This window comes from Quercus suber, unplaced genomic scaffold, assembly GCF_002906115.3.
Source record: "Quercus suber isolate HL8 unplaced genomic scaffold, Cork oak 2.0 scaffold_99, whole genome shotgun sequence".
NCBI classification, from domain to species: domain Eukaryota; kingdom Viridiplantae; phylum Streptophyta; class Magnoliopsida; order Fagales; family Fagaceae; genus Quercus; species Quercus suber.
The window spans coordinates 534,884-550,383 of record NW_027069564.1 but is presented as its reverse complement, the minus strand read 5'-3'; the positions used below and the strand labels follow the sequence as shown (position 1 = coordinate 550,383).

Below are 15,500 nucleotides of genomic sequence, written 5' to 3'. Positions count from 1 at the left end.
GTGTGTCGGTAAAGTCATGGAAGTCCCTGTAGAGTGGAAACTTGGAATGAATGGAAAATGGAAAATCTACTCTCTAAAGTCTTTTGGTCCTTTTTGTGTACAAGACTTGCAACTCAAATTTTGCATATATGTCACGTCAAATTGACTTAGAAGAACGCACACAAAGGCCAAATTATAATAATGCATGCATTATTACGACAGCCTAATCAATTAAATTTAATGTCTATTCTTAAATTTACGTGTCACTAAATTATAGGAGTAATTGATATTCATCTTTAATTAAAAATAAAATTAAAGAAATCAGATGCAAATCTTTAAATAAAATTATAATTTATATTTATCTATAATTAAATTTAACTAGCTTGTAACAATAAGTGGCATGACATTTATATTTACCATCAAGTTCTTCCCGTTAAATGCTCAGTTGCAAGATGGTCCATCCAGCTGCTCCGACTTCTTCACGAAGGGATGTTCTAGTAACATTGCAGCAGATGGCCTCTCCTCAGGAAGTCTCTGAAAGCAGCACCGCAAAAAGTCCTTGCCCTCAGATGACAATGTTTCAGGTATAGGAGGGGTGCTATGCAATACCTTGAAAATGGCTGCAACCTGCATCAAATATGATCAATGCAACTTAAACAAGACTGGGAAGATCTAAACACAAATAATATAATTAATGCAACTCCAACTGCAATATACCATCCACTATGCTAAATCCAGTGGCAGCAGACAAAAGCTACAGCTGAATGCAGAAAGCAAAAGTTGCCAATATTACCAGACTCTACAGAACTAGGTAACAATATGATATAAAAGAAATGTTATCCAATTACCACGCTTCAGTATCTCCTACAAGCAGACACACCAGAAAAATACATTGCAATGCCACCAGATACAACATAACATATGCCACACATGCTTCTCCCTCCATAATGGAACCCACATGAGAATTAAAGGTGGGAAAGTAAACTCTGAAATTGATTGATATTCTGCTACAAGCAGGCGAAATTAATTGAGTCTTTTTCTACTTGTCATTAACCATTTCTAAGATGAACTCCCAACTCAGTAAACACACTAGCCATAATCATCTCATAATTTGCAAAACATATAAATAATCACACTCACTGTGTTTCATCCACATAGATAGCATGGACGCATTATGTATGAAGTATAAGTTTTATTGATTTACTTGAATTACAGTGTCACTAACTTGATTTATACAGAAAAGACATAAATCTAAATATTGAAAAGAGATCAAGTATCAAATCGAAGAATTTAATATATAATTTTCTAAGTCATTGTAACAGAAAGACTGGTAAGATCCACACATATAAATTCAGCGCACCTCACTTAAATTTATTGCAACACTTGAATTGTAATCAACAACAAATTGGACAAGAAGTTTCATTACATACATGCTGCTATTAACTTCACTTTAGCACAACAAAACCAGCCACTAGTTGGCTACCAACAAGCACACTGCCAATACAACAGAATAATTTGCCAATTGTTGAAAATCCATGGGTCTTGATCTTTATGACCATAAAAAATAGGTGGTTGGGAGATTATCATGATGACCTAAAATAATAAGTCTCAAAAAATAAGGGAACAAGAACCAGAACTTGAAAATGTTGGCTGGCTGGTTGATGTGCTCTTAAGTCTAAACCAATCATTATGGTGTTGGTGGGTTGGCACAGCTGAAAGCTCAAAGATGCTTCCAATAATTTGTTTTGTGGGTTTGTTTTAGGTTTGACTTAGTTGGGTTAAGTTTTTAATGGGCTGTGTTGGGTTTTATTGGGGTTGGGTAAAAGGTTCTCCGGCTTCTTGTATGGGTCGAGTTGTGACAGTTTGTAAGATTTTAATATGAATCAGGTTGGGGGAAAGTTAGGTTTTTTTTTTTTTTCCAATGGATCAGCGTTTGGTGACCTCTTGGGTGGTGGGACTCTTCGATGGGGCAGAGGACTTTGGCGATGGCCCTTTTTCTTATGGTTATTTTTTGGCAATGGTGGCGGGGTAGCTGGCACTGTGGTTGGTTTTCATAGATGGTTTTCAGATGATAGGGTTTGCTGTTTGACTTGGGTTATGTGGCAGATGGGTTACAGTGATTTGATGGGATGAGAAACATGGCAAAGGATTTTTATTTAGTTTAGATTTTCAAGTGGATGGAATATGGTGGTTTGGTTGTGCAGTGGTGGGATTTTGGGTTTGACTTGGGTGCCTGGTGTGAAAAACGACGGTGGTGAGGTTTTTTTTTTTTTTTTAAATCTAGTTGACCATCGGTGATGCTCAAATGGATTGGAATTTGCTCTCATACCATGTTGTTGCAGGACAATATCAATAGAAAAATAAAAGAACAAAAATTCTGGTTGTGCTTCCACATCACAATGTAGCTTGATCTTAGCCTTATTCAGTTGTCAGTAATTTAGATGGGATAGACATGAACCACAACAGCTAATGCAAAGCAGCAATCCAACCATATAAACTTCAAAATCTGAAAATGATGAGGTCTTAGCGCACGATTATTTTTTAATCAAAATTTAATAAGAAATATGCAAAAAGAAACATCAATTTATTGTAATACTGCAGGTTGAAAGTTTCCCGTTTAACAAAGAATATAAAGGAACATTAGGTGCTTATCTTTTCATACTCACCCCAGGGAGCTTTTCCAGTGAACATTTCAATAATAGTACAACCCAAACTCCAAATATCTACAGCAAGAGCAACATCAGAGTTGGAATCTCTCTGCAACACAGCTTGCATGAGCCGCAGAAAGACAATGATCTCAGTAGGGGAAGATAAAGACCTATGACAAATTGATTTAGCAGCAAGAAAATACCTCTGGAGCCATCCAGCATGGACTTCCCTTTAAAGAAAGATCAGCTGCTTGTTCAGTAAGCTGTGCAACAAGAAGTCCCATATTACTTAAGCCCAATATTAGAAACATCAACTAGAACCCCAGAAGGCAAATTAAAATAGCAAGTTGGCAGCAACAATTCTTTATTTATTTATTTATTATTATTGGTAAGTAGGCAGCAACAATAAAACAGACCAAGAATAGTTTTAATGATGAACATGATGATACACCAACTTATAGAATTAGGTATCACTGCTAAACAAAGGTAATCACCCATATTTCTCTGAATTATCTTCAGCTTATTACTGTGGCCAGGGGGAAATTAGATGCTGGCAATAACAACGAACTCCTACCAAAGGATTCACAAGTTTAAAAGCAGGCACCTCAACATCCACCTACATGCTCGGCGTATGGAATTGAACAAAACACAGAGAGAAATGCAATAATACCAATTGTAATATTTTACAAGAGCATTCTTCATACTAAGGATTACACTACACTGATTCTGCTTTCTCGTAATAGGGGCCATGCTGTTGTCACAACCATAGACTCGATCACAATTGAGCATACAAACATCAATTTATCTTCTTTTTTAAAAGAAAATTATCCACAAGTATTGATAATCTTGTTTGATGAGAAAATAAGGAACAAGTAGGTGAAGTAAAGATATTTTTTCACCAAAAGTTCAAGAAGACAAGGGACTGTTAAGGAGAGTCTATATACAGGAAGAAGAAGAAGACGGAAGAAATACCATCTACTACATGTCAAAAGGAAGAACGACTACATCCAAAGAGAATCATTATGCAAGATAAAAATCAAAACACAAGATGATACAATAAAGAAGACTAAGAAGAAGACAAAGAAGAAGAAGAAGAAGAAGACAACAATCTCACATGCTTAGCCATCCCAAAATCAGCAAGCTTGAGAACTCCAGATGAATCAACAAGCAAATTAGCCCCTCTGATGTCCCTATTGAGACAAGAAAAGAAAAACTTTCCAAATGTCATATTAAGCAAATTAGCCCCAAGACTGCTACCACACTAAAGTGATGCATAGAAATTTCACATGCCTAAGTGTTAAATTCTAATTTGTGAGTTGCAGCACTAAGTAGATTGTTTTAACAAATCAAATCAAACGTGAATTGTATCTGTGAATTGTCGTTGTGATATGCAAGTATGCCAACCCAGAGAGAATATGGCGAGTAAAATTGCAAACAATAGACTCTGTTATGGTTCCAAAATATTCATGAACATATCTGTCAATGGAACCAGGATGAACATACACCAGATATATAAAAAACCGGTCATCAACCTGCATATGCACAACAATATTCATACATTGCATAAAGGACACTACTGTAAACAACAATGAGAATTTCTAAACATGTAACTCGGAGAATACTCACTATTTCGCTACCATAATACTGCACAATATTTGGATGCTTCAGCTGGCTGAGAACTTTGATTTCCTGAAACAAATAATTGGAATAATTGAGGCATGAGGCAAGAAAACCAAACAAATAATTATAAAGACAATTTACCAAATACTAATAATAATAATAATAATAATAATAATAATATATTTATTTAGGAAAAATGTCATAGAAATAATAAATTAGGGCAAAAGCTTGACATGTTTGATTTCAATATATAATTATAGAGCAAACTAGTAGTGCAATAAATTCTGGAGAATGACCTGCTGTAACTGCTTTATACACTCTGCAGATTTTGGTTCATCAGGAAATAATTCAATTTCCTTCATTGCACATAAAGCTCCAGTTTCTCTGTAAGAAAAGAGTAACTGTACTAAAGACATTGCTGCAGGTAAATAAACTAGCATAAGAATTACATCAAACATATATACCTGTTGGTGGCCAAATAAACACTTCCAAATGAACCGCGCCCAATAAGTCTTCCTTTTTGCCAGTGGCTATTCATCCATAATGACTCTGATTCAGCTATAGGTTGGGGAGTGGGAGCAGACGGTGAAGGCGTGGCTGCTCCAGGAGAAAGAGGTAATGGATGGACTTTTACAGGAAAATTACTTTCATTTTGCACTGTTGAGGTTTCAAGGGATTATTTAGAGTGATAATTTATTTATTTATTTAAATAAGAAGATATAAGTGGATTTTCCATTCTCTCTACCACCTCCAAAATATTGGGCCAATAGAAATCCAACTCAATTGAAACCCTTTAATTGTTTAACCAAAAGAAAATTGTTATGAGTGTGTTCATTAAGTGCATTCACTATTATTTATTGTAAAAGAGATGTTAATAAAACCTGAATACAAAAATTTAAATAATAATTTTACATCTCAAAAAGCAAGAAAATGGTTTTTAAACAAAAGAGAAAAAACTATAAGATAGAAAATTAAATAAACATTATTTAATCAATATTTAAATATTAAGAAACATCTCACTGAAAATGTATTGAGCACCTGGAAACAGTTTACTTTTACTATGAAAAGGATTCACTAGCACTTTAAATAACTTCCACTAAAATGCAAACAATACTTCCTAAAAAAACCTAGCCAATTAAAAAGTAAAATTGCACACACAAAAGAATAGAGAGATGAAAGTACCTTCAATTTTGTCATCAGGACAAAGCATTTGCACCAATGTAGTCTTCTGCATTTGTAAATCAACCTGACCAAACCTTGCAATGTCCTCATCCAACTTGCAAAGTTTAATGGCGTAATGGACCTTAAAACAGTAGTTCCGCCATCGGGTTTTCGAGCACTTGCGAACCAGTTTCTCACCCTTTTTCATTTCTTCGATCAAGTCCAATGTTTCCTCTTCTGGGCAATCAAGTTGTTGGCTTAGAAGTTTTATATCTTTGATCATAGGCAATAAACGATCTAGCGTGGATTCGAGGTGTCTAAGAATGGGTTTGAACATATGGGCTTTGCTTCCCACATTCTTAACTGTGTCATGCAACACTGCAAAAACCTCTAAAAATGTTTCCTCGAGAGCAGCCCCTCCAACATATGCTGCTGCCATAAATTGTTCTGTATCCAATATATTTGGAAATCCAATTAAGAAACAAAACCAATCTACCCAACTATGCCAAAAAGAAATTGAATTTTTTTTCGTTTTTCTTTTTAAGATGAATTAGATTTCTATTCAAATAAATGAAAAAGTAAACTAGCAATGAAATGAACTCCTACAAACATCGAATTCTTCTTAGCATTTATATAAACTCCTATAGTCAATTCTGGTATATATAAAAAATCGCACTTTTTCAATTTTTGCTAATCTACAATTTACAACTACTACTCAAGTCAACAATCTACCACTATTCCATTTAATTATAAATTATTCTCTCTCCAGACCAGAAAAATTCACAAATTCAAAATTTCAAATACCCTGATCGACCCAAAATTTCACACTTAGATCGGAGCTGAAACTTCACGGAATCTTGATGCTGAAGTTCACACCCAGAGCGAGATAGAGTCACAGACGGAGGGAGAGAATGAGGTTTGGAAATTTAAAAAAAAAAAAAAAATTATCTTTATTTGATGCAATGAAGATACACTGTTCACTGAAAGACTTCATTATTGGAAGTTGAAAGTTGAAACACAACACAACAGCTACTTAAGTCAAGAGTCAAGACTCAGGAGTTTGAACTTTGAACTTCGAACTGAACGAGTGGGTTAGGCCTTTACGACGGGACAGAAGCTTCTCTTAAAAATAGTCATTTTTTAAGTATCCGTTTAGATTTTAGATTTTACACTTTAAAATTTTATAATTTAAATTTTATTTCTAAAGATTTGGGATAACTAAAGTTTAACATTATAGAATTTAAATTTTACCCCTTAACTTTTAGGAGTAATTGAATTTTACATCGTAACGTTTTAAAATTTAAATCTTACCTTTAAATTTTAGGAGTGTTGAGATTTTATTTCCTAAAATTTGGGAGTGTTTGGAGTTTATATTATTATGTTTCATAATTTGGAAGTATAAAATTCAAATACGTCCAAACTTTAGGAGATAAAATCTAAATTTTGAAACGTCAAGTCTAAAATTCAAACAACTCCAAACTTCAATGGGCTAAAATTTAAATTCTAAAATTTTAAAGTGTTAAATACGAATATCCCCAGACTTTAAAAGTATAATATGCAACTTACCATTTTTAAAAGAAAAGGGAACCAAATACTTGGATATTTGATTAATTTCCCTTATATAGATGCAAGAGTGTCTAAGTCACCCGACAACCTGACCCACCTAACTGAACCCAAATTGTCTTCTGCCCAAACTGATTACTTTAGCAGTTGGTAGAGGGTTTTTGGCCTCAGAAATCGACACTAGAGGGGTGGTTAACGAGTTTTCTCCTCCGAATCCTAAGCCAATCAACCTGACCATAAAAACCACCAAATCTAGCAATATCTAAGTGTTTTTTAGTGACGATTTAGTGGGGATCTACTAGATCCAATGAGATCTTCACTAGATATGGATATGGTGGAGATTTGAAACTTCTCAACTTGAATTGGTTGGGTTAGTTTTACTTTGGGCGTAAACCCGACTCGATTTGACTTGTAGACACCCCTAGATTAAAAGGGTTATTTCACACCCAAATTATCAAATTTTGGTGGCTTAAATATGTTTTTTCCTGTTTTACCCTCTCTTTCTCTTTTTTATTGTATTTGAATCTTTCAAAAACGAACTTAGTAGGAGTTTTTTTAGGTCAAACTATTGCTTTATAGGTAAGCATATTGGCAAGTGTGAAGTTATTTGAAACAATGAAGAAGGATAAAACAATTCGTTGTTATCAAATGCCAAATAAGTGAAAAAAATGAAGTGTAATTCAACATTTTCAATGTATTAAAGTAAAGAATGAGTGAGAAAAAGTTCACAGTTTTTAGAATGCGCTCTAAGAATTTTATAGAATAGTTATTAAGAAACTTAAATCATACAAAATCTAATAATAAGAAAACTTGAATATATTGACATCACAAAAAACACACACAAATATGTGAAGTTTTACAATTTTCTTCTACTAAAGAATTAAAACAAAAAGGACCAAATAAGAGACAAATTGAGAATTAAAAATGTTGAGATGAGGGTAATAAAGTGAGAAAGTGTCTGAAATATGAGAGAGAGAGAGATGCCTTCATAGAATCCTGTTCTTTGTATCAGTATCACAAGTAGCAATGGATGATACATGCTACCACTGTGAGTTGAGTTGTTGAGGAGAGTTGAGCTACCAATGTCATTGAGGAAAACTTACAGCTGCAGTATCTCTCTTGGTGATATTTTTTTGGAAAAATAAGATTATGAATTATTTTTTATATAATGGGTTGAACGATTTAGGAATCTAAATGATTAAGAAGTTTTTTTTTTTTTTTTTTTTTTGATTTAGGAATCTAAATGATTAAGAGGTTTTTTTTTTTTTTTTTTTTTAATGAGTTTTTGTTGAATGTTTTGTTATTGGTTGACCTAATCTTGTTATTATTTAGGCTATGTTTGTTGTTATTTGGGCCAATTTTAATTATTGTTATTGGGGCTTTTAATTTTTTTTAAGGGTTTAAGGATTACGTTTGGTGAGCTAAAGTTGTTTTTGTGATTAATGCTAGAAACACAACCAAATATCATAACAATTTTACAACATTCAAAAATTTTTAATTAGAGATTGTGATGGCCCGCGTGTGGATTGACATGCTAATTTAGGAATATTTGCGCTAATTTTAAATTAGAGATTGTTTCTGCTTGAGGCTCGCCATTACCTGAGCTTGGTCGGGGTGGGGGGGGGTAGTTGAATGTGTGTGCATGGAAGGATTGGCTGGGAGACTCGGGTTGCTTTGGTGAGTGGGAGTGAGACGGAGATTGGGGTCTGTTGGAGTGGGAGTCGAGGAGTATTGGTCTGATGAGGGAGCCATTTGTGTGTTGGGGTGTTATCTGTGTTGTCCTGTGAGGTGTAGAGTCCCTTATATGGTCCGAGTGTGTCAATTCTTGTGAGGTGTTGCTGATCAGATTTAACCTTGGACAGGTGTTCATGTGGGAAGCTTGCATGGTTTTCCATGGAATCATGGATGGTTCACGTGGCTTTAGTAAATCATAGTTTTCACCATGCATTGCCACATTGTTTCGGTGAAAACCAGTTGTCTTCTTCGACCCCTCAGACTCCTGTCCTATCAGCGATTCAGCTTGTGGATGATTCATTGCATGTGATTTGGCCGAAGCGGTAAATCCACGTTGGGGAGTCGGTGGATGGGTGTCACGTTGGAAAGGCTTACCTCGTGGGTGATTCTCGGTGTTGGGTCCACGTGGTCTGGAGTGCCGAGTTTGGAAAGTTTTCCATGGTGTGTTTTGCTGCTCCAGCTCCTTCGTCCCTTGCTCTCCACTGGTTCAGGTCTTAGCGAGAACGTGGCTTTCAGTTCTTTACTCGACTCAGTGCAATGGACCTTTCTGTGTCCAAGTCTCTCACACCGGTAGCATAACATTGAAAGGTTTTCATAGACAATATCTAGCCAAAATACTCCAATTTTGACACGTTTTGGCAAAGGGTAGGCCATGTTGAATTGAACGCATAATCTAGCATACCTCCCACGAATGGCGGCGCTAGTCACCGCATCTACTTTAAAAAGTTTTCCTAATTTATTTCTCACGTGTTTAAGAAAGTCAGGTGATAATATTCTATAGGTAATTGTTCTAAGCGAATCCAAATCGCCTCCCATGCCTCCACGTGTAAGTATTGGTCTCCCACAAACCATGGTCCATCCATGAGAGCATGTTGGTAGTCCTTCAGTATTTCAAATCACATAATATAGAAACCATATCCGATATCAATTAAATGCATCGTACCTGTAGGTCTCCATATACCCGCTAACCTGGTTTGGAGTGCACGATATCCAAGTTGCCGTCCCATAAGTTTGAGGATGATGCTCGTTTTCCATGGGCCAGCCAACTTGCGCTTCATCTCTGTGGGTACCCGGATCTCCCATGCATCTTCAGTCAGTTCTTCCTCTTCGCTTGGTTGAGTGGCATCCCTTCTTGGTTGTTCCTCAGCATCACTATCATGTGGTGGTTGTCCATTAACATTTACTTCTTCTTGTTCGTAGCTCAAGTCATGCATCCTATCAATTTTAGGGGCCTGGTACGCCTCTCGCACTTATTTTTCATTGATGACATCTTTCTTTTCACTAAAGCCAAGGCTAGGGACTACAAGAATTTACGCAGAATCCTACAAAATTTTTGTGACTCTTTGAGCCAGCTTATGAGTGTTACCAAATCGCGATTATGGTTTTCTCCTCGTACACCTAGGTGTATAAAAGAGTAGGTGGCTGGCATCTTTGGTATCCCCACCCCAGACCGCATTGGCACCTATCTAGGGACACCCATTTTTACTACACGCCGAACAACATAATCATATCAATATTTAGTGGACAAAATACAAATGAGAATTGAAGGATGGCAAGCCAAATATTTATCTATGGATGGCCGAGCCACTCTCATAAAGGCATTTGTGACATCCATCCCAATCTATGCCATGCAAACCACACTCCTTCCTCAAAAGATTAGTCACTAGATAGACAAAATGAGTTGCAAATTCCTATGGGGGGACACCACTCAACATAGAGGTTGTCACACGGTTAAATGGGAGACCGTCACTTTACCCAAAGAGGCTAGTGGGCTAGGAATCCCATCCATCCGGCATGAAAACCGTGCGATTCTCATGCATCAAGCCTGGCGCCTATATACTAATCCCAACACGCTATAGGCCCAGGTTTTCAAAGCTAAATACTTCCCACAAACAACCTTGTTTACCAGTCCACGAAATCCAAGAGTGTCCTATATTTGGAAAGTTTCTCGATAGGGGTCAAATTGTTACTTGAGGGTGTGAGTTGGATTGTCGGTGATGGGCAAACTATTCAGATTTGGAAGGACCCTTGGCTTCCTCAAGGCCCCCTTCGTAGTTATATCGAAGGTACCCTCCTCCTCCATGATGAAGACCATAGGCTTAGTTCATTGCGGACTAATCACACTTGGTCATTCAACTCTCTCAACATCCCTCTTTCCCCCCATATTCAAAACCTTATCTAGGGTATTCCTGTGGCACGCTTTGCTCGAATTGCTGACACTTTTCTGTGGCCCCATAACAATGGTACATGTTCCGTTAAATCCACTTCTAAATTTCTTTTTCAACAACAACAAGTACCTTGGAATAAACTAGTATGGAACTGGACTTGGGCTTTACCATGTCCAACAAAGATCCAATTTTTCTTCTGGAAAGCTATGCACAACCGGTTGCCCACCAAACAACTCCTAACTATTGGGCGTCACCATTTGGATAACCACTATCCTCAATGCCACAGCCCGGAAATGACCATACACATTCTACGAGATTGCCCCTGGGCAATAGAGGCTTGGAATTAATCCCTAGGGATCTTGCCCATGTCCTTCTTTCAAATGTGTTTGCAAGACTGGCTCTGGTGCAATGCAACTGCAGATAGTGTCATCATGCACCATCAATTTCGTTGGCGAGTTTATTTTCCTTTCATTTGTTGGAATCTTTGGTTAGCGCGCAATGAAAGGATTTTCAAGAATTAATCTCAATCCCAACATAGCCTTATTCACTCCTTTGTGCAAGCCGCTATGGAATTTTACTTCCTAGTAGACACTGCAAAATGAAGAAGGGTTAAAACCCTGCAGATTATACAATGGCAAGCGCCCCCAAATCCTTATATTAAACTAAATACTGATGGTAATGCAATAAGTAACCCAGGAATAGCTGGTGTCAAGGGAATATTAAGGGATCACTCAGGAAGATGGATCTCGGGTTTCTCCCTTAATTTGGGATTAGCATCAAATAATATAGCTAAGTTGGCTGCTGTCCAGCAGGGTTTGGAAATGGCATGGAATATGGGTTTTAAGTTTATACAGCTTGAACTTGACTTTAGTGTACTGCTAACATGGTTAAAAAATAACAAAGCAAGTTACCCAACTAATATTTTTCCTTTAATCTGTGATTGCAGAAGCCTCATGGATCAAGACTGGGAGGTGCAAGTGCAGCACATTTATTGTGAAGCTAATGAATGTGCGGACTCTTTGGCGAAGCGGGGAGCGCACCAACAGAACCTTTTGTTTGTATATAGTACTTGTCCCAGTTTCCATAAAATAAAATAAAAAATTAAAAAATAAAAATAAAAAAGGTTTACTAGTGTATTTATAACTTACAAATAAAGTATAGTGAGATATTTTTCTCAATCTTCTCTGTTTGGTTCTAACATGTTAAAATACAATCCCAATAGGAAATTCTCTCTCTCTCTCTCTCTCTCATGTGTTTCTTAAAAAAACTAGATCCTTTAACTCTTTATTTATTTTTCTCTCTCTCTCTCTCTTTCAAAAACCATCCTCTAATCACAAGAGTGAGACAAAAATAGAATCTGGCTATACAGAAGGTGAGCCCTAGACTTTGTTCAATGACTAATAACACAAGTAATAATATAGGATCAGTCTGGGATCATAGTATCGATCCTATAGATTATAGCCAATCCAAAAGACCCTTTTAGTAATTATGAATTCCTAGAATAACTATTTCAGAATCTTCCTCCAGAATAATAGAAGAAAACCCCACTTTCTTCATTCTTAAATAAAGCTCAATTTTCATCATTCCCCCCCCCCCCCCCAATTTCTTGTAATTTATCTATGTTCTCATTCTTTCCTTTTGTATATATTTTTTTCAAACTTCTAGATTCATGAACAATTTGTTTGGATGTTTGATGCAAAAAATCGCCATGGTTTCTTAGTATTCTTTGTAATTCAACTTCTTATTTCTTTCTCACCTTTTGATATATTCCAATATCTCTGTTTTTGTTTTTTTGTTTCATTGCCAAATTTTCATGCTCGCATTTCCTTACTTGTTACTTGTTAGATATGAGATTAAAAAAACTCCAAAGGTTGACATTGTGCTTCCTAAGACCTCATGATATCCATAAGATCCCGGGTTAGAAACCACTTGTGTTTGTTTATTTAGACCCCTCTAAACTCAGATTGTTTAACCTAATTAATTAACCAAGTTGTTACTTAGGTTTATTATGAGATCTAGATTAAACAATAACAATCATGTCACATAAAGCGGAATAGTAAAGAAGTCAAGAAGTGATATGATGACCTAAGAAAACAATGAAACCATCCAATTTCAAGGTAAAAAACCCGGAGAGGATTTAACCTAAAAAATTCACAAGGCAACAAATTCACTAAATAGATGGAAGTGTTTACTATAAATTTTTCCCTAAATCTAATGCTACCTCTTGTAGCACTTACTCACGTGACCACACATAGCTCCAAATCCATGAACTTTTCTATTTGAATTTGTTGCACACAAGCACTCCAATTTGTGACTTTGAGATCCCACTCAAAGTTTTAGATCAACAGCAGCCATTTATCTTGCATGCAACAACTTATCTCCATCAATTCTTTCGGTAGATGCTTGTTGAGTTAGAAGGTTACAGAACCTCACAAATCTCATAGAGTAACTCACAAGATTTTACAAGACTTCTAAAATGTGAATTAGGGTTTTCCTTTTATACCTAGCAGTGTTGGACTTAAATCCTAAAAGTTTCACGGGCTTTCGGGCCTGATTTAAAATCTGCATAAATTGCAGTTCTATCGGTCAAACCTTTCTCTTGATTGGTCAAGCCTTGCAGTTTCTAAATTCTTCTTTCTGCAACTTGACTGTTCTTAAATCTTGACTTGAATTAAATTGAGAAATATCTAAAATTGTTCTAAGATATCTTATACCAGACATTTTTGTATTCGGTTTGCCAACAAACATAAAATTAGAACCTAAACATTTATTCCTAAATATTTAGAACGACCTAACAACTTGCAAGCATTTTGGAACCACTCCCATGGGATTTCTCCCTGTAATAACTTAGTGTGTGTGAGACAGGGATTGCATACACCCGAGGAAATAGTCAGATACTCAAAGAGATCTAAATACCCTTGTTTGTCAACAAAAAAATAACTAATATTACTTATTAAAAGTATTATAGCAATTGATCTAATCATTAGAAGAACAACAACTAAAAAATAAATAACTAACTTAGATTTTACAAAGCAAACACAAAGGTAAAAATTAATATATCACCTATGATATCTTTTCCTTATAATAGTATAACACCAAGATTTAGACCATTCATACAAGTGAAATACAATATCTTATTATAGAAATAATTGTCAATTAATGTATAATTTTGATGGTGTGATAATTTTGTAACCACGTGTTATTTAGGATTGGATTTTTTTTCCTTTCTTCTAAAGGTCTTTCGTCAATGTTAGAACAAGAATATGTTACACATTTATTTAAAAATTTCTCACACATTGCAGAGCTAATAACTAGTTGATCTAAAATTGCTATTTCAATGCAAGTTAATAAAAACAACTTAATGTGCTATGAATATTATCTTATCATCTTTTTTAATTGCAAACATATGTCTTAAATTATATATAATTGTGGGGTCCGTGGGCCTGATAGCCTCAGTCCATCATATAGCAGGCCCAAGGCCCATGCCGAGGAGCGCAAGCTATTTCTGAGGAGAAGGGGGAAGCCTATTCTCTTGAATCCACGCCGAGGATACCTTGTCCTCGGCCTGACAACAGTGATTTCAGGGAGTGGCTAACCCCAAAGTAAGCTGTCACTCTCGCATTTAATGCACTCAACTAACCCTCCTGGCCGCATTAATGGAGAGGTAACCCCTTGGCAGGATAACGTTGGTCAGAGTGAGCCACTTGAGTATCGATAAAGCCTCTGATGGGATGGACGACCAGAAAAAAAGGCGAATAGACAATCAACAGATGGAAGCAAAAGATAGGAAGATAAAAACTATAAAAGAAGAGCTAGTAAAGCTAAGAGGGGGAGGGGGGAGAAAGAAAGGCCTCCTCGGCCACAGGCCGAGGAGCATTCCCTCATTGTAAGAAAACACTTAGCCATTTTTAAAAATAAGCTTGGGCATGGTGATCAACGGCCAGCACCTAAGCCTGTCAGCCCACTCTCTATAAATGTATTGTTTGGGCTTGTTGGGCTGAAAACCCAACACTCAATTCAAATTGAGTCCTTACAATTGGCGCCGTCTGTGGGGAGGATTAGGGTGCTGGCCGGTGCACCAGGTAAATGTTCCAAGTTATAAGTATTTGTTTTACAGTAGATTGAATAAGATAAGGTTTTATAAGTATTTGTTTTACAGTAGATTGAATAAGATAAGGTTCTACGTTCTAAGTGTTTGTTTTACAGTAGATTGAATAAGATAAGGTTCTAAGTTCTAAGTATTTGTTTTACAGCAGATTGAATAAGATAAGAGTTCTAAATTTTAAGTATTTATTGTACAAAAAAAAAAAAAAAAAAAAAAAAGAAAAAAAAACGAAAGAGAAAAACAAAAGATCTTGATATTATTAATTCAAACGTAGAAAAATTACATATTACAATCAGAGGCTCAGGTAGGCCTGTGTTACAAGTAAATTTACGAGCTAATAGCCACCTGCTATTCCTAGCTACTCCTACAATCAGAGGCCCAGGTGGGGCCGCCCCAGGAAGAAACTAGCCGGAGGGAAGTGTCAACTCGTGCTTTTATTTGGCACCAAGAGAATGGGAGAGCTTGACACACGGTGGAGGAGGTGAAGGACAATCATGCCCTCAGGCCCCCAACCACTCCCTC

The 15,500-nt window shown here is 36.3% G+C and overlaps 1 protein-coding gene across 3 annotated transcripts; it reads right to left on the bottom strand.

Moving 5' to 3' along the window:
• Positions 1-300: 300 nt before the first annotated feature.
• LOC112000414 (RPW8-like protein 1) lies at positions 301-6,337 on the bottom strand. 3 transcript variants are annotated; one of them, XM_065774834.1, is made up of 9 exons: positions 6,213-6,337; positions 5,430-5,855; positions 4,712-4,904; positions 4,544-4,631; positions 4,254-4,316; positions 3,742-3,817; positions 2,646-2,890; positions 1,410-2,485; positions 301-606 (listed from the first exon to the last, which is right to left on the bottom strand). In XM_065774834.1, the coding sequence occupies exons 2-6, from the start codon at positions 5,845-5,847 to the stop codon at positions 3,800-3,802; spliced, it is 780 nt and encodes a 259-aa protein (XP_065630906.1). In that variant the 5' UTR covers positions 5,848-5,855; positions 6,213-6,337; the 3' UTR covers positions 301-606; positions 1,410-2,485; positions 2,646-2,890; positions 3,742-3,799. The 3 variants fall into 3 exon arrangements, with proteins under 3 accessions (XP_065630906.1, XP_065630907.1, XP_065630905.1); XM_065774835.1 differs by lacking the exon at positions 1,410-2,485; XM_065774833.1 differs by lacking the exon at positions 301-606 and having other exon boundaries at positions 1,254-2,485.
• Between the last annotated feature and the right edge of the window lie 9,163 nt (positions 6,338-15,500).